This window comes from Cheilinus undulatus, linkage group 9 (assembly GCF_018320785.1).
Source record: "Cheilinus undulatus linkage group 9, ASM1832078v1, whole genome shotgun sequence".
NCBI classification, from domain to species: domain Eukaryota; kingdom Metazoa; phylum Chordata; class Actinopteri; order Labriformes; family Labridae; genus Cheilinus; species Cheilinus undulatus.
The window spans coordinates 21,150,660-21,174,193 of NC_054873.1; the positions used below are offsets into that span (position 1 = coordinate 21,150,660).

The 23,534-nt window shown below is 38.7% G+C and overlaps 3 protein-coding genes across 5 annotated transcripts; 1 reads left to right on the forward strand and 2 right to left on the reverse strand.

Moving 5' to 3' along the window:
* The first annotated feature begins 248 nt into the window (after nt 1-248).
* LOC121515767 (ubiquitin-associated protein 1-like) lies at nt 249-5,610 on the forward strand. 2 transcript variants are annotated; one of them, XM_041796743.1, is made up of 6 exons: nt 249-312; nt 387-525; nt 4,204-4,863; nt 4,956-5,126; nt 5,241-5,342; nt 5,436-5,610. In XM_041796743.1, exons 2-6 carry the CDS (start codon nt 403-405, stop codon nt 5,568-5,570), a joined length of 1,191 nt encoding a protein of 396 aa, XP_041652677.1. In that variant the 5' UTR covers nt 249-312; nt 387-402; the 3' UTR covers nt 5,571-5,610. The 2 variants fall into 2 exon arrangements, with proteins under 2 accessions (XP_041652677.1, XP_041652676.1); XM_041796742.1 differs by lacking the exon at nt 249-312 and having other exon boundaries at nt 370-525.
* A 173-nt stretch (nt 5,611-5,783) lies between these two features.
* On the reverse strand, nt 5,784-13,005 carry LOC121515756 (protein regulator of cytokinesis 1-like). 2 transcript variants are annotated; one of them, XM_041796726.1, is made up of 14 exons: nt 12,859-13,005; nt 12,038-12,170; nt 11,829-11,951; nt 11,513-11,746; nt 11,254-11,424; nt 10,996-11,145; nt 10,725-10,872; nt 10,495-10,631; nt 10,314-10,409; nt 9,912-10,058; nt 9,704-9,814; nt 9,487-9,594; nt 7,827-7,933; nt 5,784-6,249 (listed from the first exon to the last, which is right to left on the reverse strand). In XM_041796726.1, exons 1-14 carry the CDS (start codon nt 12,867-12,869, stop codon nt 6,216-6,218), a joined length of 1,710 nt encoding a protein of 569 aa, XP_041652660.1. In that variant the 5' UTR covers nt 12,870-13,005; the 3' UTR covers nt 5,784-6,215. The 2 variants fall into 2 exon arrangements, with proteins under 2 accessions (XP_041652660.1, XP_041652659.1); XM_041796725.1 differs by having other exon boundaries at nt 7,760-7,933.
* Nucleotides 13,006-15,532: 2,527 nt separating this feature from the next.
* spi1a (Spi-1 proto-oncogene a) lies at nt 15,533-21,724 on the reverse strand. The gene is made up of 5 exons (XM_041796748.1): nt 21,596-21,724; nt 20,961-21,054; nt 20,687-20,871; nt 17,601-17,766; nt 15,533-16,020 (listed from the first exon to the last, which is right to left on the reverse strand). The coding sequence occupies exons 1-5, from the start codon at nt 21,617-21,619 to the stop codon at nt 15,710-15,712; spliced, it is 780 nt and encodes a 259-aa protein (XP_041652682.1). The 5' UTR covers nt 21,620-21,724; the 3' UTR covers nt 15,533-15,709.
* Between the last annotated feature and the right edge of the window lie 1,810 nt (nt 21,725-23,534).

Here is a 23,534-nt window from a genome sequence, read left to right on the forward strand (position 1 = left end):
ATAAATAATGTAATGCAATAATGATAGATCAGTTTGCTATAATGGTTTGATATAATACATTAAATATGCAAACATTAGATCAAGGTTTGAATTGCTGTAGTGACACTAAGGCTAACATTTTTTGTTTTTATACAAGCAGATATTAAAATCATAATTTGCATCATATCTAAGATTACAGTACGTGTGTGGTGTTATAAACAACTACTTAGGTGAGGTCAGAGGCTTAGTGAGGAAGAGGTTTATCACGTGTGATGATGTCTGTGTGTTTGCTGTCAGTGAGGGTGTCAGACTGCGCAGAGAACGCCTGACATAGTAAGTGTTCATAACTTTAAAACTGTTCTTTCACCCTTAACTTGGAAACGGATGAGCTCTAAATAAATCTGTAGGTGCAGGTTGGAGAAAATGAACCCACTGGAGGACGTCCCGTTTCAGACACTACTGGGTCCGCTACAGGAGGAAGTGAAGATTTTGACAGCTCCAGACATCACTGTACCAGATTGTGGTCGGCTACTACAGGACACTGAGGTTACACAAGCTTTATTTTTATGCTGAATGTCTTTGAGGGATTGATTAGCAATGATCTATTTGTTTTAGTGGAATTTAGATACACAATGTGTTTTTCCTCTGATGAATTTAAGACTTCATTAGAAGTGCTTGCTTTGGTTTAATCAGTTTATTTGTCAGCCTATATCAAGGGTGTCTACCATTTTTAAGTGGCTCAAAGCAAACTAAAGATAAAATAAAAAATGTCTCGCATTAAAACATGAAGCTTGTACTTGACTGTATTGTACTTATAAGTTTTAACACTTGACTAAATTGATACAACAATGTACATAGTAGACATATTGACAACCAAAATAATGACGGTTTCCCGAGTCATAATGCCTTCGTTAACTGTCTTGAGATAACTTTGTTTTCTGAATCACCGCCATACAAATAGAAATTGATTCATTGATGGGTTGGTAAAGTAAAGGATTACAGATAGCAACATTAATCGTGCTTGTTAGAGCAGCTGTAAGCTCTGTCTCAAAGTCATATTTACTAAGCATATTGCACTAATGATCTTCAAACAACACTGCTACACAGTTTGGCAGCATTGCATAGTCGGCTCTTGTTTTGTGTCTGAATGTTGAGATGAACGGTCAGCATCTCCCCTCTCTGCTGCACGGAGTACAATTACCATATTAACCAGGGGCTGACCCAGCAGTAGCCAGGGCAAAGCAGACCCCCCAAAACCTGACTGGCCACCTCACTGTCTTTAATAATGATTGGCTATTTGTCTTATCAGCAATTAGTGGAAAGTATGGATGTAGGCTGTTCTTTTTCTTTAGCCAGTTACTTAGCATATCATATCCTACATTGGTTTTACTAACTTTAAATCTCTGGTGGGGAGGTTAATCAATGGGGCCTTGTCATCCTTATGTTTTTTAGTATGTTGCCCTCAGCATGAAAAGTTTTGACACCCTTGACCTCTATGATCAGCCAGTGTAGGCCTTATTTTGATATGGTACACATTACATTGTATGAATATATCTCTTTTGTGCTTTTTGTAAAACAGATAATGTACTGTGAAAATCAAGGCTTAGTGTGGCTAGAAATGGTGTCATCCAGGGTTGGAAATTAACTTTTTTGATAACTGGCCACAGAAGCTAGTGGATTCAAAAATCTATCAGCTGCTCACTTTCTCACCAGTCACTTTATTTAACAAGCAGCATAAGATAATAAGGTATAGTATAGTAGTAGAGGTTTATAGTAGGCTTCTTAATAAGTGGAAATAATGGAGCTTTACTTGCATGTTCTCTGTCTTGTTCATAAACAGAAATAAAGTTTCCTTTCATGGTTATTTTGAGGCTGGTTAGATTTTTCATTGCAGTCAGGGCCTCAAATGCAGATTTAACTCAACAAAAACTCAACTGAGAGACAAGATAACCCAAAACTAAAAGTTTTTGTTAGTTTTAACAGTAATGTTAATAGCATAGACTGTAGAAAGAATTGGACAAAGCCTGTGTGACGTCAGTCGTCTGCTTACAACAGGCAGACTCAAACTGCTTTTGAAGCCAATCCGTGGCATCTCCATATTGAAATTGCAGTCTCAACCAAACTTTGGATCAACCTAACGGTAGACAAGAGCCCGCCACTGAGCTCGACTTCCTGTCAGCTAGCTAGCTAGCATTCTGATTGACAGATAGGTAGCTTCTGCCTGTCAAGCTATCTGTCAATCAAATGAGACGTACCAATCAGAGCACAGAGACGTTTTTCCAAACTATAATCGAAACCATTGTGGTACAAAAAAAATCACCCCCCGTACAGTGAGAGCACATGAAGACATTAGCTAAAGAGACACGTTTAGTTTTTTTGAACCAGGCTGTAAACCAGTTTATTTCTTGTGTAAAAAGAATACTTTTTAACATTTGTTGTGTACGGGACTTCTGTGTTCCTGCAGCCAGCCTCAAGTGGACACTAGCCGTATTGCAATTTTTTGCACTTCTGCATTGGCTTCACTTTTCATGACCGGAGGTTGCCGCTTGGTTCATAGGTTGCACTCTTTGGTCAGTGAGTGTGTAGGTCTGCTTGGCTCTGCTTCTTATGTCAGTAGGAATGAGTAGAAAGCTGAGATCTGTTTTGTAACTACAGTGTCCTTTACAGTGTGATTACAGTGTACAAATACAGTACTGTGCATACATTTTAGGAATGTTTGGGCCAAAAACTGAGGCTGATGCCTGTAATGGTGAGTAAGCCCGCCTAAGGACACCATCAGGCACAAATGAGGATTGACACAACCCAGGCCATGCTCTGGATGTCTTTTCATATTACTGGGGGCATGGGAAAATAATCTGTTAAATAAATACTAAAGTCCACACCTTTTGGGAGGAGTAAGCGGTGGATGTGGGGTAATTGACTACCGTCAGGGTAAGTAGTGTTGTTGCCATGGCTCCCTGGTTGCGCTGTGGATGTCCAAAGGGCCCCAAAACCGCTGTTGGCCTCCAGGTGTATTACCAGGGGTAAAAAGTCCCGTACAAAAGAAAGGCCACTGAACTTGACCTTGGCTGCCGAGCAACATATGTATGCCAACATGTGTTGAGATTGACTATGACCACCCTCTCACCTCACCTGCCCTGGGTTATGCACACCAGGCCCTGTGATTAATTCTTTGCAACCAAAAAGAAAAAAACTTAGCTGTATTACTGTCGATAACATGTTTTGCTTAGTTTTTTTTACAATTTCAAAAGTTTATTAAGTATTTTGAAGACACAGGGACAGGCTTGACGTTCCTTAAAGGGATATACCGGGAGTTTTGAAGTTTGGTCGTATCAGGTCCTTGGCTATAGTAATGGCATTAGCCTCCAGTGGTTTCTGTGAAAGTTGCTCCGGTGGTTATTATGAGCTCAGAGATCCCTGCGTAATAATGGTTGGAAATGGGAACATTCTATCCACGTAGTTTTTATCTAAAAATGGGCCAAGAAAATATGTTGGCTCACATGTACGCTGTGTCAAAAAAAAAAGCACAAAGCACTTCATATTTACAGGAGGAACTTTCACAGAAATAACTGGAGGCTAATGCCACTACTATAGCCAAGGACCTCATACGACCCAACTTCAAAAATCCCGGTATATCCCTTTAAAGAGTTTTTGCTTGTCATTAAGCAGACAGAAATTACTACTGATGGCTCTTTTTGACCTTCAAAAAATCCAGACTGTCTGCTGCAAGATTGATTCTTCTTTATGGTAATTTTCAATTCTTGCAATCAGTGGCACTGAATAGGAAGGATAGATGGCAAACTTAAGTTACAGTATGCTGCAGAAACCACTCTCTGGCAAAAAAAAAAAAAAAAAAAAAAAAAAAATCACAATGAGTGACACATTCGACCTTAACATAAAAGCAGGCTTAGGACAGGATAAGCAGAGACAGAGGTTCTGCACTGTCTAGTGGAAGCGCCAAAATCAACCCAACCCAAAGTTCCTCACAGGAGCTTTAAAAGTATGAATCTGAGCGTCAGTCCATCCTCTTGTCTCTTATTTAGGAAAAACACTTGCTCTTAATTTTATCCCAGTTCAAGAACTTGCAATCAAACCTATATGTGTAAGAAGGGCATGATTAATAAATATTTACACTCTTATCAAGAAGCTTCAGTTCTAGGGGCCTGGCATTTTTGATGCTGTCAATGAATACATGATTGCTGTTTGTATACATTTTCTTTTCAGTATGGATTCAACTTGGAGAAACTTATTTTAAGAGGGCAGCAGCTGCTCTGTCAGGCCCCCTCTTGCCCCCCCTACTGGCTGATGTTCAGCACTCCTCAGGAGACTCTCAGGGCCAGACGCAGGAGCAGTGACCCATGGACCTCAGGAGTTCGTCCCCGCAGTCACAGCCTGAACTCCACAGACTCTCCCTGGCTGCACCATCGCACAGTCAGGTTCCTCTTATCTGACTCTGAGGATGAAGATGGCTACTTTGAGGATAACGAAGGCTCCTCTGCAGAAGATGCCCATTGGCCCTCCAAAAGCAGAGAGCGGCCCAGGAGCACTGCACCAAAAGACCCTCTCTCAAGAGTCAAAGATGAGCACTGTGGTCCTCCCTCTCACTGCTGTAAGCCTGCGTCACCTCAGAGCCTTAGAGGATCCAGAAGCTCTTCACCTTCTCTTCAAGATGGCAGACAAGCACTGCGAGCTGTGGAGCAACACAGGTGTCAGCAGGGCAGCCCCCTCCCTCCTGGGCAGAAGAACAGCAAAAAGAGGACACGGTCACTGGGATTAGTGGGCAGAAAATTCACCCAAAATACCCCACCTGCCGCTCCTCCTCCATCCAGGCTGAAACAGATACGACCATCCTCTGCAGGGCCTTTGGTCAAACACCACAGACAGGTTTGTATTTTCTGCCCTGAGAACATCTTCAGCTTTCTTCACAGTCCTTTAAATAACAAACTGTCTTTTTGTCTGTTCATGCTTGTCATCAGGCCCGGAGGACAGGAAGCTCCTGTGGGCTTTTCTTTGACTCAGTGGCAGAGTTGGTGTCAGCACTGAGCCAAGAAGAAAGGGAGCTGCTGGAGAGCATCACGGAGAAGGGTTACCCTCTGCGCACAGCCATTCTGGCTCTGCAGAAGACCGGCTATCACAGCCCAGATAAGGTGACTTCCATAGTTTCTTAAGTTGTGAATCATATTTTTTACACTCTGATAACACAGATTAAGCTGGTTTGATTTCACTATACACAGACCAGTTCTAATTTTTCTCATCAATAGATCCTAAAATACTTGGTAGCGTGTGACCATCTGTGTAAGCTGGGTTATGATGAAGCACAGGTGGATGAGGCCTTGGAGATGTTTCAGAACTGTGAAAGCAAGGTGACTCTCACTCCTAAGTTTTAAAATTCTCCAACAGTCTTAATTTACAGCAACACAATATGCAAATTTAGCTTACTTTTAATCTGATTTCAGGCTGCCGAGTTCCTGCACCTCCTGACTCAGTTTAATGAGATGGGCTTTCAACAAAGTGCCATCAAAGAAGTGCTGCTTGTTCATGAAAATCATCGTGAGCGGGCGCTTGAAGAACTAATGACACGCACGGCTTAAACAGATCATCTCTTTTCCATTTTGTGTAATATGATTATCTTCACATCCACTAAGAGGAGCACTGAGATTGAATAAGAGGTCAAAATAGAGCCCCTCGACCTTAACTGAGAGTTGAGAAACTAGAAACAGTGAGCACTGTTTAAAATCAAAAAAGGCAAAGAGGGAGAGGATGAACATTTTTTAAAATGTTTATTTACAGCTTGATTATTAAAAAAGCACTTAAAATGTGATGTTTGTGCAGAGCTGTCATTCCAGCTAAAAATAGAAAATCACTGAGTACTGGCTACTGCTACACTACTAACACAATGTAGTGCTCTAGATATGGTAATGTTTCGCTTAAAAGGCTGTAAAATCCTTTGAAAAAAGTAAAATAAAAAGCTCAATGCACTGGTACAAACACAGCTAACCTGCCAAAAAAACTTACAGCAGAGAAAAATTCAGCAGTAACCCTGAAATAAAAAATCTAGAACAGGACAGACAAAGAAAAGATGTTGACAGAGATTTAAATATTTACAATTTTTGTAAGAAGTTTCAATGAAGTCCTCCTTCTGCCCACCATATAAAACTGCACCAAACTATGGCAGTGTTTGGAGGCAGCTTTGATCCATCACTGATGACTGACGGTGGAGTTCAGCAGTCCTGACTTCATATTTGATTTAGATGCTTTTGAGAGGTCTCTCTGCAAAGGAAAAAATAAATAAATACCCATCAGTATCTTTGTTCAAACTGAAGCTGTAAAAATATACGCAAGTAGTAAGATGTACAGGACAATAGTGATGTTTGCATATACAAATTTCTTCACTTTGATTAAAGATATTCTGACTCCAAATATCTAAAAAGTGATCTGGTTTGAAGTGGGTAAAAACATGCTTTAAACATTTAATCAAAATAAAGGATTTGGTATTAACTCAAAGTGAACAGTAGCAGCAGCCATTTGCACACTCTGGTATTAAAGTATAACTGGTTCACATTGTTTTTCTTTTAAGGGTGTATGCCAGTACAGTTTAATCTGAAATAATGTCCTGTTAAGTTTATTCTGTTTATTACTTAGAGTTACATTTTTTTAAGTTAACACATTAGTCACCAACACCACCTGTTCTGAAATCACACTACCACTGAATGCCTCCTCCATTAGACTCCTAGCAAACTGAGATTTAATCCCCCTTCCTCTGATCCGTGACATTACGACTATATTTTCTTTATTTCAGTTTAAAACTACAGTATTTACTTCAAGTTATCCTCAGCGGTACCAGCCTCTGCAGCTAATAAACACAGGGACAGTGCAAGTCTGAAGGAGGACTTCCAGGCATGCAGTTAGAGAGAGGCAGGTGCACACAGTATCAAGTGTGTAGATCCATATAAAAAGGACCAACTATTGGCATTAACCATCCCTCTAGTTCCAGATGAAACTTTATTTTGAATCAATTGTTGGATTGGCGTGTCTTCATGGTGCATCTGTATTCTGATCATGCTTTTATTTTGATTTCTTTTGTCTGCGTTTATGTTCATTCATAGGGTGCAACATAAATGTGATGCAGTGAATTAATATTGTAAGCTATTTCTCTCTGTCTGTAGATCAGTGTGCTTCGCTAAGTGGTTTATTCTTTAATTTGTTAGCTTTTTAATTGAAAGAGGGGGAAAAAATTAGATCCTATGTAAAATGTCCTGATTTTCTGAACTCACTAAAGGAGCCCGGTATTCATCCTCAATTTGTTTGTTCTATAATGAAATGATTAATAATAAATTTGAATTAAGCTGCCGTGACAGATGTAAACAATGGTTTAATTTGTTCTTTTTTAAATTTTGTCAAAGTGCCATCAGTCCTTTCACTGATCATTTTCCACATGGCTGACCTGCTACCTTTTTGCCATAACTCCTTCAAAAACATTATCTAGGAGTTTTGTATAAAAGTAAGGGAAATGTTGCATTTATTGCAGCACAGTGGAATAAATTCTGATTAAAAAATGTAACTTTAAAGCCTTTAAAGGCCAGGTAAAGCATGTTTTGATGTACAACATTTACTCAACATCTACATCCTACAGGCTTTAATATATATGAATCTTAGAGGTTTATGATGGAGCTGATGTTCTCCAAGGAAAAAAAAAAACTTTATTATTTATTTTCTTTCTGAGGTATAATGAAGTGTTTCTTTTCAGTTATACTCTAAACAGATGTAAAACCGCATTTACCGCAAATTCCGTATAGGAGCCAGCAATAGAGTTAAAGGTGAAGGTGTGATCTTGAGTATCCTGAGACCTTAGTGTGCCACTCGGAGTGTTCCTATTGAGATGAGAGATGTTTTCCTTGTTTCGGTCGAGTAAACGGGGAGTCCTTGCATGTCCAGGGGTTCGCAAGCCAAGACCCTAAAACATAAACATTGTTTTTCTAAATGGACTTTAAAAAGCACGAGACTGATCCTACAATCATGCAACATAAAAGACTCAATCTGATTATTTTATCTTATTTGGTGAAGAAATAGGAGCTCTCTGCTTAATTTATGTGCACGTTACATATTGACCAACAATGCAGAAAATATATCCAAACATGCAAAAAGAAATACTAACAAATGGTCAACACCTTTAACAAGTCCTCTGTTAAAAAAAAAGATTATATTACGACTTCCTTAGTCTATGACCATACAGAGGGAATTATAAACTTATAGGTCATTTCCACCGAGCGGTCTGGCTCAGTTCGGTGCGGTATGGCACGCATTTTTTTGGCGTTTCCATAGAGAAAGGGTCCCAAAAAAAACAACCCCTACGGTCCCACTTTTCGGCACCCTTCCGTAGGGGTACCAATCTTACCTAACCATACCAAAAAGGTGGAGCTACACACACAACAATAGGGGCTGCACTGACGTCACATCAGCGTGCGACTCAGCTGCTCGCCTCCAGGCTTCAAACACGGAAGTCTGCGCTGTGAGAAGCAGGTGAAAACGGGAGAAAAATGGACCAATATCTGCCTAAATGGGAAATATTTGGACTTGATGGAGATCCAGACTGTTTCCTTGTCTATGGATATTGATATCTGGCCACAAATCAAGTTTCCTGACGTTTATCTGGATGATTTTAAGTACACAAAGCAAAGCCCAAAGGCTCACATCAGCCTGATCCATCCACGATGGATGAGAAACTAAATTAATGCAGAAGTTTTGTGAATATGAAGCCTTAGAACAGTTCTTTCTCATCTGTAACTAGTTATTCATCTACGTCTTACGTTAGGTAACCTGTGAAAACATCGCTCTGTGGTTGTTGAACGGGCTTGTAAAACTTCAGGCCGCAGACTATTTTGAAACGAGATCAGCGGACCCCGGATTTCTGGCTGAATCTAGCTTGATTTTAACACCAGCTCAACTTTTACTTTATTTTTAATGCGGCGAATTCTCACAGTACAGCTCTAAACTTTCATATTTTGTCATGTAAACTGTTCTAGACTAGATATATTCACATATTAACGTAGCGTTACGACTCAAACCATCTTTGTACACGTATTCCATCAGCTGAGGATCTTTACTGACAGCAATTAACATCAGTAAGATGTAGTTATTTTTTTAAAAAGCACCTTCAGCTGAAATAAAGCTGTTTACTGCTTATTCCTGACTTATTTCTGTCACTCATACTTTCTATAACTCTGCAGCTGGAACAGCTGACTTGCGCTGTCTGTGACTTTACATGCATGCTTTCACAGCCCCGCCCACCCAAGTGAGAGCATGGGTGTCTGTGGAAACGCAAACTATTTTGGGGTTTAGCGTACCAAACCATACCAAACCGAACTGAATCAAATCAGACCCCCTGATGGAAACACGGCTTAATGTAACATGAAGACCAAACTGAACTGTCCTCGACTCTGTGGCTGGTACAGGTCGTGAGTGTTTTTCCTCAGCAAGCTGTGTCTAAAAAGTAGGCTGTGAGCATACCTTGCTTGCAGACAGAGGGGGTTTCTGGATGGAGGACTGGCACATGGTTCCACCGAGGCCTGAACACAGGAAGCTGTTTGGAGTGGACATAGTCGAGGTGCCATTAAGCTAAAAAAAAGAAAAAAAGAAGACAAAAGCGGGTCAACTTTGGATTCTATTCACTCAGTTTTATGACAGAACCATAAATCACACATGAAAAAACAACTTTAAATCTAACCTTTCTCATTTTTCCAGGTGTGGGAGTCCCTGCTATCCGCCTCTTTGATGGTGTTCTCATGGTAGTCCCATACAACATGTCCTCCTGTGTCTGTTTAGTTTTCTTTAGTTGCTATTTCAAGCAAAAAAAAAAAAGGAAATGATTAAAATTGGCATCACAGCTTTCATAAAAGAACTTATGCAGATTTTGAAGAATGTAGTTAAATTACCCTCTCCAGTTTTTCTTTCTCCTTCTCAGTGTGATGGTTATCCCACTGCTGCTGAACATATTCCAGGAATTTCTGTCCATTGACCTGGAATTCTTTGCCGTTTTCTTGCTCCCAAATATCTATTTGGGCTTTCAGAACTTTTTCCAGCTGAAGCAAACAGGAAACACTGACTTGACGTATGCTATGTTACTAGCTTTAGCGTGTACAGATGACTGTTAGTCGATATCATTTACAAGTCATATTTCAAAACCATTGTAGATATAGATGGCGTATAGATCTGTCTGCTAGATTTATACACCATCTTTATCTATGATGGTGTATAGATCTGTCTGCCAGATCACAGACTATCTATACACCAAAGTTTACTAGTGTTTTATCTATCCATATTTCAGCATTTCTCACCTTTGGTAAGCTTTTCTGCAGGTCAGTCCTCTGCTTCTCTTCTTTCAGAAGGTTTCCACCCCTGTTGTTGAACCTTGTGGGGTCATTTGCCTTTTTCTAACATGAAAAGTACAAGAATGTGATCACAATAAGAGACGTGTTTACATTCCTTCAGACTAAATTGACAAGGGGCTAAACTTACATCAAGCTCCAAGTACAGGGTCCAGCTCTCCTGCCATTTATGGACCCCCTCAAAGAGTTCTCTGTGGTCTTCATAACATTTCTTCAGAGCCCTGACCTCAGCCTCATGGATTTCAAGAAGCTCCTCAGTGAAATCCTCTGTAGAGTTATAAATAAATGCACTGAAACCCACAATCCCTTTAAGTGGTTTATTATCAATAATGACTTTGTTGTTAAAAAGCAGACCATTACCAGAATGATATGCAATGAATGCTTGTTGCTGTTCTTGGCTGTAGAAGCATCTCTCCCAGAAAAGGGCGATTTCAGCTCTAATGGCTTCTATAACACTTTTCATGCTCTGCATTTTCAACACCTGAAGACGCTGGGCCTCGGCCTGGAGCTGAAAAAAAGACAAATTGTCCAACAGTCGTGCGAGTTATGGAGGTGTTCGAGGTTCTTCAAGGAAAAATGCTGTGTTGTCAGAAATATTTTATTAATGACTGTATAAAAGTAGATTTCTTACTGCCTCAATGTTTCTCTTTTTTGACTTGACCATATGCTCTGAAAGGGCTGCCCTCTCCTCATGGGGAATCTGAAGTCTTTCCCACAGCTCCTGGATCTTTGTACGGAGAGCTGAGCAGCGGAGCTCATTCTGTGCCTTGTCTTCTTGTAACTGGGGGAAAGCCAAAATTATACATTCGATATAATTTGCAGCTATGAGAATTAATGTGGAGTCTTAAAGATTAAACCAACATCTGGATGCACATGAAACAAAACACACCTGACTGAGGAGTTGTTTCAGAGCAGCAATGTTGTCACTGGACAAACAAAATGCCTCCTCATCTTCACACATCACATCCATCTCAAAACTGGTCTCTGGCTGCCGCTCCAAATCCTCCATGCATGTGCTGATCTCCTTTTTGACACTGACGAACTCATAATGACGACGCTCCTGAAAAGACAAGATTGGTTTCAATGCATATGAGAAAATGTAAGAAATGTAATGAAAAAAAGGAAAATAAACAGAAAGGTGGGAATACCTTCTCCTTTGTCAGATCATCCAGGTAGGCACGATATGACTCCAGCTGCTTCACTGACGGGATGGACTCTGGGTCAATGCAAAATGGTGTAGTGCACATAATATCACACAGCTCACTGTCTTTGCTAATTAGGCCTTTAAGCTCATCCATTCTTTGCTTCTTATGCTCCTTCATCACTTCTAGACGCGTGCGGCTGTTTCTCTCTATTTGCAGCATGGTGCAGCCATTCTCCTCCTTCACAGAAATAGAAAAGTTAGTCCAAAAATATCAAACATTTTGGTGCAGGCTTAAATAAGACACTCAGGTGGGACTGTACCTCAAAAGGGGGCAGCTGAAGCTCACTGCACAAATGACTCAGCTCTTTATGACAGGACTCTATGCTTTTCAGGAGTCTCTTTTTGAGCTCCTCTTCTTCAGCAATCATGAGGTCAAGCAAACCCTGTAATAGAAGCAGAATAAAACAGTCAACATGTTCTGTAAATTTCACAACCAGATTTACTTCATCCAATCTTATGCAAAACTAACTTTAATGTGCTTGTGAACATCATTGGTTCTCTGTACTCGTTGCTCCTCTGGGATCCCAATTTCTTCCCAAATATCCTGCAGCCTGACCAGTGCTCTGTTGAGGTAGGCAACAGACTCTGCAGCATGGACCTCACTGTAGAAGAGCAGTGGTTCAAGGGGGTCAGTGCTCAAAACACTTTCATTTACCAGTCAAAATAGTTCAGTATGAACTACGGTCAATATTTTGGATCACACACTACATTTCAAAACCATATGTTTTGGAACTATACAATCATAAATATTTAATCAGCAGCAGTGTGGAAATGCTACATCTATTTAAGGTCCGTGAGCAGGTGTTTGCTTACATCTTGTATTTTGAGAAGAATTGCTTAATATTGGTGACTGATAATTCAACTTTTAGCCTTTGTATCTAAACGGGTATTGGTAAAATTTGTTAAAATACTATAATTTGGGAGTTCTAGTATCGTGGAAAGCTTTAACGTTAGCGAATTGAGCAAAAACAAACAAACAAAAAAGATAGCAGAAAAGGGCTAACATAATGTAGCTCAAAATTGACACCCACCCAGGAGGCTAACGTTAGCTTTGTTTCGCTGCATTATAACTCTAAGGACCTTAAAACCGTGTTCCCAATTCCTGACAACAGCATTTGTGGACATGTTCTCCGTCTAGGGCGATAATGGCTGAACATGTGTGCCTATTTTGAAGCTAACCTAGCGTTATCTAGAACAAACAGCCTTATCAGGACGCGTAAGCTAACTGATACTACTTAAAACATCGCTAACTTTTGAAGCACAAGTTCGTAAAATGATTTCAGTACTCACCTCACCCTCATGTTGTCACTGCAGAGAGCTAATATGCTTAAAACTATTTCTATAGGCTAAAAAAATGTGTAATAACTAAAACAACGGATTTACATTTGTGTGTCTGCAGTTGTCCAGCTACCCGTTCAACTGCTGAATGGACGGCGTTTGAAATTCGCACAGAAACAATGATTGGTCTGTTATTGGCTGATTTTTGAGTGACGTCAGCGGAAACGGTGGCTGGGTGGTGCAAAAAGGACTGCTCAACCGTTTGTACTTTGTTTAAATCCTGGAACAGAAACGTGATAATGAAATTACTGCTGCCGGCATGTTGTTACATGAATTTACTTAAGAGTCAGCTATCGCGGGTAACATTGTTACGGATTTTTTTAAATGAATCAAGGCTAAATAGTTTGATGAGGTTTGTTAGTGAGAATGCCTCTGACGGGGAACATTTTAACCCACTCTATTAGAATAATGAAAAATCTCACCAGGAACTGTCATGTTCCTCTGGAAACAATCAAAATATTGATCCTAGATTCACTATAAGTAGGTCAGTTTAACAAAATTTACAGCTTGATGTGTCACAATAAAAAAATGCTCAGCTAACAAACATATCTATCTATCTATCTATCTATCTATCTATCTATCTATCTATCTATCTCATTGCCATCATTGTCATATAACTTTATGGCACTTTCAGACTATGTTCATTTTTTCTGTGTCTCTTTGATCTGAGTGTTGCTGTACATATATGTTGAAGGTTTCAGACTAACTTATTTTGGGCCATCTTCCCTTAACCATCCTGTGAAAAATTTTGATCTGTCCTTAAGTAATCTAGATAATCACCCAAAAGGTTGCCTTGCCTCTTCACTCAGTAGTGCCACTTGTAGGTAGACTTTACCATTAGGCAAAGGAAGGTGATTGCCTTGGGTCCGGACCACTAGGGGTCCCCTAAACACATGACTAACTCAACCCGTTCTTCCGCACCAGCCTGTGTCCTGGCTGTTTAAAATTTTAAAGGGTTAACACACTCATTAAAAGCTCAGTAAACAAAATAAGCTTGGTCACATTAAACTGGCATTAAAGCTTCAAAGATAAAATGTAATATTATGGTTGTCAAGATGAATTACAATCAACTATGATCATCAATTAGTGAACTAATTTTTTGAATTGCAATTAACTGCATGCGTTATTGTCCCTTTCTACAAACCTTGGTTAATCCACATAGTGTCTCCCTTACAGTCACAGCAATGTAAAATAAGTCCACCCCTGCTCCTTAATGTTTAATTTCACTTAAAAAAAAAAAAAAACAACAACTTAAAGATGGCGCAGTGGACAAGTTGTAAGTCATCTGCACCTTATTATATGAAACTTTTATTTTTTTTTTACTGTTCAATTTCCTTTCAATCCACAACAAGTTCCTTTTTCTGTAGTTAAGTACATGTTAAAGTCTTAAAAGCAGGTCTGTATCCAAACTGTAAGTCAATAACCCTCAGTTTAAGACAGTAGAAAAATCAAAAAAGGACACAAAACAGTTTTACACACAAAATAGTGCAATTTTAGAATGTGATTAAAAAAGATGTGATTAATTGCAATTAACTACAGAAATCCTGAGATTAATTACAATTAAAATTGTTAATAATATTTTGTCAGCCCAAATAAATATTTGTGTGAGGTAAGACTTCCTTTTTTAGTTTTTCATTTGAAAAACACCAAAAGAAGTCATTTGGTCTAACTGTTATTTTACCAAATATTTTAAAACAGAGTTTATACAAATATATTCACAAATAAAATATATTGAGCCACTTTATAGGGGGGTGGGTTGGTAAAACATGACCAAGAAAAGAAGAAGAAAAAAAAACCAGAATCAAACTTTTTTTTTTTTGGAGTAAATTGTCCTTTGTTTTTGAAATAAACATGAAAATTCAGGGCTACATTACTTTGTTGTCATTTGGATGCCAGATGCTCATTTTGAGTCTCCAAATGGAATAAACTAACCAGACATTTCTGTACAAAAACATTGCTGAACAAAATACAGGTAGGACTTTAGTTAATAAAAAAGAATCTAAAAGGGGAGAGAACAATGGATGTGGAGAGCCCCATGTCTGTGTTTGCCTAGGGTCCCAAAACTGGTAAAACCACCACTGCTTGTAATGTTTGTCTTGTTGGAAGTGGAGTTGCCCCACTGAAAATGACAACACAGGCTGTCATAAAAACATCAAGATGAATTGTATGGCATCCACGTTATGCTACCAGCAAAGCGAAGGTGATCTTAAGACAAGAGAGTTTACAACAGTAACCCATAACCATGAAGATCTCCCACTGTAATGACTGTTAGTTTCACTTTGTCATTTTCTTAGCTATAGTTCTAACACAAAAAATCCCTTTCATTCCAGTGTCATTCCAGCAAAGGCTGAAGACTGATTGCCATAGGGGATTTTCATCTGATTTGGACAGCTAATGACAGCTTGTTTGCCAACGCCCTCAAATTGGAAGCTAGCAAAACAAATACTTCCATTAGTGGTGACATCAGCTATACTGACTCATGGGACTGGACTGGCATTTTCTTTTTCAAACACATCCGTGACTAAGTGGTGTGTATAAACAGATTATTTTTAAAATCTGTATTTAAAACTGAATCAATGTACTGTATAATCCCTGTAAAAATAGACAAAAACACACAAACCTCCTGTGAATTTGAAATGAAGGATTTTATATGACAGATGAAGCCACATAGAATTGTACACTGGCATAACTAATAAATAGGAGAGAAAACTTGTTAGTAAAACCAAGTGAAACTGCAAGCAGGACAAACCGATCCCTGGTTAGATTTGGGATTTCATCATAATGATGGACAGGCTTTGTTCCCTTAGTGAGGATACTGGCGCACATACTGGTTCCTCAGCACTTCTTCACTGAACTGATAAGTCAGCTTCTTTTTGACTTTTTTGATCTCTCCAGTTTTACCATAGTTCCTCAGGGCTCGAGCCATTTTTTGATAGGTCATTTTCTTGCGGTTTCCTTTCTGAATACCCCAGTGATTGGCCAGAGCTTCTTTGTGCTTTGTGGAGAACTGGAAGATGCCTTTGTCCTGGTCCACCCACCAGATGCTGTCTCTCATATCCCCGTTTTTGAGCAAGTCCAGGAGGAACTGGTACAGGCGGATTTTCTTCCTGTTGCCTGGATTGGGAAGACAAAGAAAAGGTACGTTTTTTTACTGGCTTTAATTTGATATCAGGATTGCAAAAAACAACAGTAAATTATTTAAAGCTACCTTGTGTAGTTTTTGGCTGGCTGTGAAATAAAGTGGTTAATACCAATGTCTTTCTATAACCTACAAAGGCAAAAGAAAATCAGTGGCACACTTGTCTATTTCTATTTCTAAATTTTGTATTCCCATAACTGATGCATGAGATATGCAGTATGTTTGAAAAATATTCTAAAGAAACTGCCTTTTTCCTTTACATTAAGAATCCTTATTTTATTTTTCTAACCTTGTAAAGCAAGTGGATTGGCCAGATTCCATGTCTGTCATCAGGCAAATCCATCTCGCAAAGCTCCAGTCTTAAATGACTGTGCCAGGTCTGAAAATGGTTCTGACCAATCAGCATCATTTGAGGAGAACAAGGTAGTTGCTATGGGCAGGGTTTAGTTGCACAGGGAGCCGATAGCAATGGCTGCCACAGATGTAGTGTATAGCTTGGCTGTTGCTATAATATGGTGGCAGTTTATCAGATCTGGGCCACATTTCATTTAATGCTGCGTTAAATTTACATCTGAAGTTGGATGTCAGAACTCGTCACACCTGAGTTGAATGCATTGCATTTGCTACAAGCCTGTAACCTGGAGTAATGGGGGTTGCACTGACTTACAAGTGGGAATTACAAGGTCAGGGCACATTTTTGATGACGTCAGCTTTGAATTTCTGAGTTACAAGGACAATTGGAAAGAAAGAGATCCAAGTGAAAGCTCTTCATGGCAGAGAGGATATCACGAAGAGCTGCTCCAGCATGAGTTTGCAATAGTTCTAAGCAGGGTTTGGTTGTACTATAAGCTTGTATATGGTTGTGGGAGTGCTGTGATTAGCTTGAGTGTAGCTATAGTGGTAGTTTTATCAGAACTGGGCCACATTTCTTTATTAAGACAAAAGGACAGAGTAACCCTGAAAGGTGGAGAAGATGTTTTTGCACTGCTACCAACTGGCCCCATCATGAGTTTTATCCACCAGCAAACTCCACCATTTGTAAACTATGGCAGTGTCAGCCTGAACATTCGTCCAGTCACCTACAGAATTTTCTTTTAAGTCTTGCCTTTCCCAAAGGTTTCCCTGGGAGGTTACCCAGATTTATGCGAAATATATCCTATGACATGGAAATATGAAACAGTCTTTCTGGTGTGCCAGGTAATTATTTTTCCCTCTGAAAAAAAAAAAAAAAAAACTACTTACAAATGTGTAGGGACAGATCAGTGAGGAGGTCAGATGAGCTACTTTGATCACAGGGGGGCGCCAAAATCAACACAAAGCAAAAGTTCCTCACAGAAGCTTTAAAGTTACTGAAGTCTGGCCAGTTTATAAGTAAAGGTGATTTTAAATAAAACATGAAAAATTTAAAATTCTTTTTTTTTCATCCAGGATATGGCCTAAATGGGGAACTTCCTTAATTAATACCATATTAAAATAAATTTAGATTTTTCTTTACCGAGCATGAAATAGTCTGAGTTTAGTTTCTCTAAGTCAAACTGTTATGGTTGATACTCACTTGTGTCCCTCCTGTAGGAGGGGTGGTTGTGATCCCCATATTCATCCTCTCCTTCTGATACCTCTAGTGGAGGACTGACTCCTCTGGGTTCCTCCTCGGAGTAGTACTGACCAGGTGAGGCTGGGGATTGGTACTGGTAGCACAGGGTTGATGTGTAAAATGGGATCTTCAGGAGGTAGATAGAAAATGTCCAAATCAGTGTTTACACAAAGGATTGCTGCAGGTTGTATTTACTTTTCTGCAACCACTGTCCGACATTTTGACCTAAACGCCTTCATTGTTTTAAAAGAGGAAGTATCTCTTTCAAAACAGAACTCAGTGCTCAGCAGGACTGTGTGGAATGGATGATAATATCAGTGAAAATATCCCCCACTGCCCACACTGTTAAACAGATTATAGAGAATCATTTTCTGTTTGCTTCATTGAAATTCCAGCAAGTATTTTGAGTAATAATTCTATTGGTAGCAATCAAAATAGTCCAAAATGATAGTTATTTGAAGTCATCAGGTGTTTTCAAAAATGCAAAAAAAACTCCCTTTAAAAACATCTCAAAATTTCTGAATGATCTGCACGTGTGAACACAATGGCAGAATTTGTACTTCAACTTTACAAGGAATTTCTCCTATTAACATGAACATGTAAAGTTTGGGTGAGCCAATCTGTGATTACAGCAGGAAATACCAGAAATATTCCCTCTGTGCAGGCAGGGGGATGACATTTATATCACATGATCAGTGCTATATTCATACACTTAATATGGCTGCTTCATAGTCTTTTCTGCTCACTAGTACACACTTCTGAACTCATTTGTTGATACTATTAATAATTGTAGTTAGAGAGCTTTTAACTTGGTATCATTTTTAGTTGAACACAATGTCAGCCCTTTTGACAGATATCAGCCATCATCAGATGTTTATTTGTTGTATCATATCAATTTGATGCTGGCATTTATAGCAAATAGCTTATTCAGAGAGGAGATTTGTTATTGGGCAGAAGTAGTGACGTCTTGGACAAACTTTTTTTGTTTTGTTTTTGTGGTCAAACATGATAGACATGATGGCATTGTAGGACAGTTATCCCAAAAGAAGTAATGAAAAAAAAATTAGCCATTGGCTTAAATGTTATCCCATCATTATTGGCATCAGCACTGATTTTTACACCTCGAATAAAGGCTCATAGCCAGGCCTGTCCACAGAATTGGCTAGGCCCCTGAAAAACCCAGTGAAGTGGTTTTATCTGGCCATTTTGCAACATTTTTGTCAATTTTAACACATTTTGGTTCTTTTTTCCCCCTTTTTGCCAGTTTTTAACCCCTTTTCATGACTTTACCTGACCATTTTAAACATCTTTGCCACTTAAAACCCATTTTTGATTCTATTTGACCCTTATTGCCTCTTTCAACCTATTTCTTTTTCCAATGAATGACCCCCATTTCATCACTTTTCCTGCCAATTCTTGCATGTTTCTTACCCATTTAGGCCCTTTTTTTACCCATTTGTCCTCCTGTTTTTGATACTTTTTGCCCATTTCTGCTAGTTTTTAACCTCTTTCCACATTTTCCATTACATTTGCCATTTTTTTTGCACTGTAGTAACCAATTTTTGCCACTTTTATTTCATTTGTGTCTCTTTTAACCCATCTTTTGTCCATTTTGTCCACTGTTTCCCTCATCTATATCACTTTTTTTTCACTTTAACAGTTAACAGTTTTAAATCCCTTTCAAATTTATCCACCCATTTTGCCCCTTTTTGCATTGCAGTAACTAATTTAACCCTTTTTTAAATCTCATTTGTGCCTCTTTAAGCCATTTTTTTTGCCAATTTTAAACCCCTTTGCATAGCTTTACCTGTCCATTTTTGAAATATCTTTGCCACTTTAAACACATTTTTAAAAGAAACTTTTTACCCTTTTGGACTCTTTCAACCCATTTTTGTCCTTTTCACCACTATTCTGACCAATTTTACCACTTAAGTCCCATTTTGACACTTTTCTTTAACCCCTTTTTATAACTTTATCTGGCCATTTTTGAATCACTGTTGCCACTTCTAACCCATTTTTAACTTTTTTTTGACTCTTTTTGCCTCTTTCAACTCATTTTTGCTCCCTATTTACATTTACATTTACAAGTCAATGCCACTTTTATCATTTGTGCCTCTTTTAACCAGTTTTTCCTTCCTTGTAACCACTTCTCACTCCTTTTTTTTGATCACTTATAACCACATTTTTGATACTTTTTTGCTCATCCATTTTGCCATCCTGTAACCCCTTTTCACCTCTTTTCCTGCCAATTTTTAGTGCTTTTATACAATTTTTGCATTATTTTATCATTCTTTTATTAAAGTTGTCTCGGTTCCTTCTACATTATTTTCTGGCATCTTCACGCCTGTTCACATCATGGCTTGGCTATAAAGTCTGACATTACTTTCCAAGTGGAAGCATTACAAAAAAGGTATTTCTGTTTTAAAAGGGAATTACATTTTAAAATGCTTTGATTTACTACTGCATAAATAAATAAAATCCATGACCATGATTTTGCTGACCTCCTCATGGGCCCCTCATTAGACCCTAGAGAGATCTCCCCTTTATCCACCTTATGGGCAGCCATTCACACAGCACTGATATGAGGTTAAAAAGTTTCACTATAGTGTTTCACTAAACTGCTTTGTGTGCTGTCTTGGATTTCCACAACACTTTTCTTCCATTATGTTTTGCCTCCTGAGACCCCCCACACTCTGCCTCATAGGAAAAACTAAACACATGCGTGAACTGTCATCTCAGGGAGATTTAAAATGACAGCTGCCCTTAAATTTTCCTTTTTTTTTTCAGAAGTGCATGTGTAAAAAACCTCTTTAGGAAGTGTAACAACATAGCTCATATGCACATTTTAGCACCTCATCCCTATTCATATAACATTTGCACATCACTGATATATCTCATACCTGTAAGGACAAACTACTAAACTACTACATGCTTAATTCTGACCCTGTTTTAGTACAAATATGCATAAATATTTTCTCACACATACACAGTTCAAAAAAGGGGGGGTTTAAAATTCTGCCATGATTCATTTCTCCTCATAGTCTTACCTGTGGTGACACAGAGAGAGCTCCCAGTGTTGGGTCCAGGTGGAGGGCCAGAGGCTCGCTGCTGTAGCGGTACGGCTGCATGAGTGTTTGAGGAGACACAGATTGAAGCTCTGTGAGGTGATTCACCGGAGAATTTTCAAAGTCCGTAGCCTGAATGCGCTCAGAGTGGAAGGTCCATCTGTGGTCTGAAATGTGAAAAAAAGTAAGGCACTGAAGGTAAGGAAAGAAGTGTGTAATTCACCTGTGTTTGAATGGCATTATTTGAATTTCTCACCATCATAAATCTCCCCAACATTAGTGAGAAAAGGGTACAGCTCTGCAGGCGGTCTGTAATCCTTTGGTTCATTTGGATTGATTTCCTCTGGAGCCTACACAGGTGGGAAATGATCATTTTTTATTCCAGAGAGACAAAAGATAAAAGTCTCTTTACCTCGCAAAAAAAGTCAAAAATGATTCTTAGTTTCTTATTCTTACAGAAATTGTTTTTTAAAATTTTGTAACACCTTTTTATTATTTGTCATGGAGCATATAAATGACATTCAGCAAAACTAAAATCACAGACAAACTCACTTTTATTATAAGCTCAATGATACTTTCAAGTTTTTCTATCTTTAGAGCAAACAAATACACATCCTATTGGTATTAAAGCTCTTGCGAGGATTTTTGGTCGGTTCTGAAACAGCCTTAAATGAATATTGCTCCCTCTTACAGACCTACAAAAGCAAGACCATCAGCAACAAGGTTGGTAGTTCATTATTGTTGGTTTCAAGGTCTATTTAGGAAAGTTGTCAAAATCATTTAGTTAAATAAATTCTTACTTGGGTGAAAACATCTTTACATTACATTGCCCTATAATCACTGCGATGTTTTATCAAAGGTCAAACAAACCAAAAAATCAGCGACACTTACAGGTGATATGACAAAGCCGTCCATCGTGTAAACAAGGTAGCATGAGAATCCTAAATCTTACAGCTTGTGATCAGTGTCAACTTTTTCTTATTGCCTCACAGAGAGGCAAGTAATGTTGCTGAGCACTGACTTCACCAAAGGGAACTGAAAGTGAGAAATAAGCCAGACCCCGAATGTGCTCAAAACATCCAATTGTCACATTCTTATGATCAGTTAGTTCCTGATGGAGGGGTATAATGAATGGCATGAGCCAATCATACGTAACATGCATTTCCTTTACTCATGAGGTACAATTAGAGTGCTGATTCCCCTTTTTGAGAGTCTATACACCATGGATTCTTATAAGAGTAGCTTCTGTGATGATGAAAATATCATCCTCTTGTATAAAGCATTGACTGCTTTTTAGAGGAAGTCACACCTCCTCCTCAGCTGTTTGAGAGCTGCAGAGCAACATTCACTAAAATCTGGCATTCAATCTGAACACAGCATGAACCTTAAGAAAACTGCACGCAATTTAATCAATGTGGTCATTATTTGAAGGAAAAATCAGGCCTTTTGAAGAATGATTTGTTCATGTAGGACTTTTTAAACAGTTATTGCACACAAGGACCCAAAACCAAAAGTGAAGTTCAGAGCCCAGTTTGTTCCTCTTTTAGTTTGGCATTCTGGTTTTAATAGAGGAAGTACTGAGTGAGAGAGTGAAACCATTGGGAGCATGTCTGAAAGTCCAAGCCACTGTGTCTATGTTTGTGCTATTTTTTTTGTGTGTGTGAATAAATCCCATAAACACAGAAATTTGTCCAACATACGCTTAAGTCCTACAAAATATTAAACGAAAACTCAGATCACATTAGGAAGCCCTTAAAAGTCCTTAGAACCACTTTTTTATTCTCTTAATCAAAAATGAGTGACGAAACTGAAAAAGGTCCACTTTTTGAACACCCCACCCCCCCACCCCCCAGCTAGCAGGCAGTGGTTGAATCTTTTGTGTCATTTGATTTATAAAAAAAAACAAAAAGGCTAAGTTCATCCTTGTGTAGTTTCAATGTTTATTCTTTTTAATATTTTGACCCATTCAAACACAAAACTACAAAACTGAGAGTGGCAGCTTCATTTTGGCGACCCCTATGGACAAAGTAGTGCATCTTATTTCACCTTTGGTCTTATTCTGTGGGGACCCAGCTCTAATGAGGGCCGCACACAGGTCAGCAAAAACATGGTCCAGCTTGCTTTTAAGCAATGACAAGCACATTTATATTTAACCTTCATTTTAAAACTGTAATCACCCTTCGTTACAGAAGCAAAAATGCACATTTCATTCATTTTTTCTTTTGTAATAAATGAAGCCTGTATCAAAATGTAAACCCCCTTTCAAAATAGGCCAGCAATTTACGAGAGTGCATTTCCACAGCAAGACTGAAAATGAAACTACTCAGAGACCAGGATTTTTTCACTTGTCAACTCCAAGATTTAGTCTGAGCTGGTCCAAAAAGATGCATAACATTGATAATTTTATTCCACATCTTGCAAGTAACAACTAAATGGGTCTTTCAGGAGCCCAGACAGTTTTTGGTGGGCCTTACAGTGCCTATATAGGTATGTTTTAAGGATGCTTTACCCTTGTACTGATTTAATAAATCAATCATGATCAATTTTATTTGGCTTTTTAAAAAAAACCCAACAAAAACTCTTTTATGTCAAAGTGAAATCAGATTTCTACAAAGTAATCACAATTTGACAACAATATGTAGGATAAAATAAGTGAATGCATAAACATTCATCCTCTTTAAAGTGACTGAGGTCCAGCCAGTTGGTACCAGTGGGAATTACCATGGTGCAGTTAATGTGTCTCAATTGTAGTATATAAAGACACCTGTGTCTGGAAGGCCAGTCTCTGATTAATTATTCCTTGCTACCATTACACCATAAAGACCTTGGG

Excerpts from the sequence above, each read along its gene's own strand:
- LOC121515767 (XM_041796743.1), top strand. The coding sequence starts at position 403 with ATGAACCCACTGGAGGACGTCCCGTTTCAGACACTACTGGGTCCGCTA. Across the intron at positions 526-4,203 it reads GGCTACTACAGGACACTGAG|TATGGATTCAACTTGGAGAA; the intron begins GTTACACAAGCT and ends TTTTCTTTTCAG. Across the intron at positions 4,864-4,955 it reads TGGTCAAACACCACAGACAG|GCCCGGAGGACAGGAAGCTC; the intron begins GTTTGTATTTTC and ends GCTTGTCATCAG.
- LOC121515756 (XM_041796725.1), bottom strand. Across the intron at positions 10,632-10,724 it reads ATTCATTGCATATCATTCTG|AGGATTTCACTGAGGAGCTT; the intron begins GTAATGGTCTGC and ends ATAACTCTACAG. Across the intron at positions 9,815-9,911 it reads AGAAAGAAAAACTGGAGAGG|CAACTAAAGAAAACTAAACA; the intron begins GTAATTTAACTA and ends TGCTTGAAATAG.
- spi1a (XM_041796748.1), bottom strand. The coding sequence starts at position 21,619 with ATGGACGGCTTTGTCATATCACCT. Across the intron at positions 20,872-20,960 it reads TGTTGGGGAGATTTATGATG|ACCACAGATGGACCTTCCAC; the intron begins GTGAGAAATTCA and ends TTCACATTTCAG. Across the intron at positions 16,021-17,600 it reads CTCCTACAGGAGGGACACAA|GCAACAGGAAGAAAATCCGC; the intron begins GTGAGTATCAAC and ends TTCCCAATCCAG.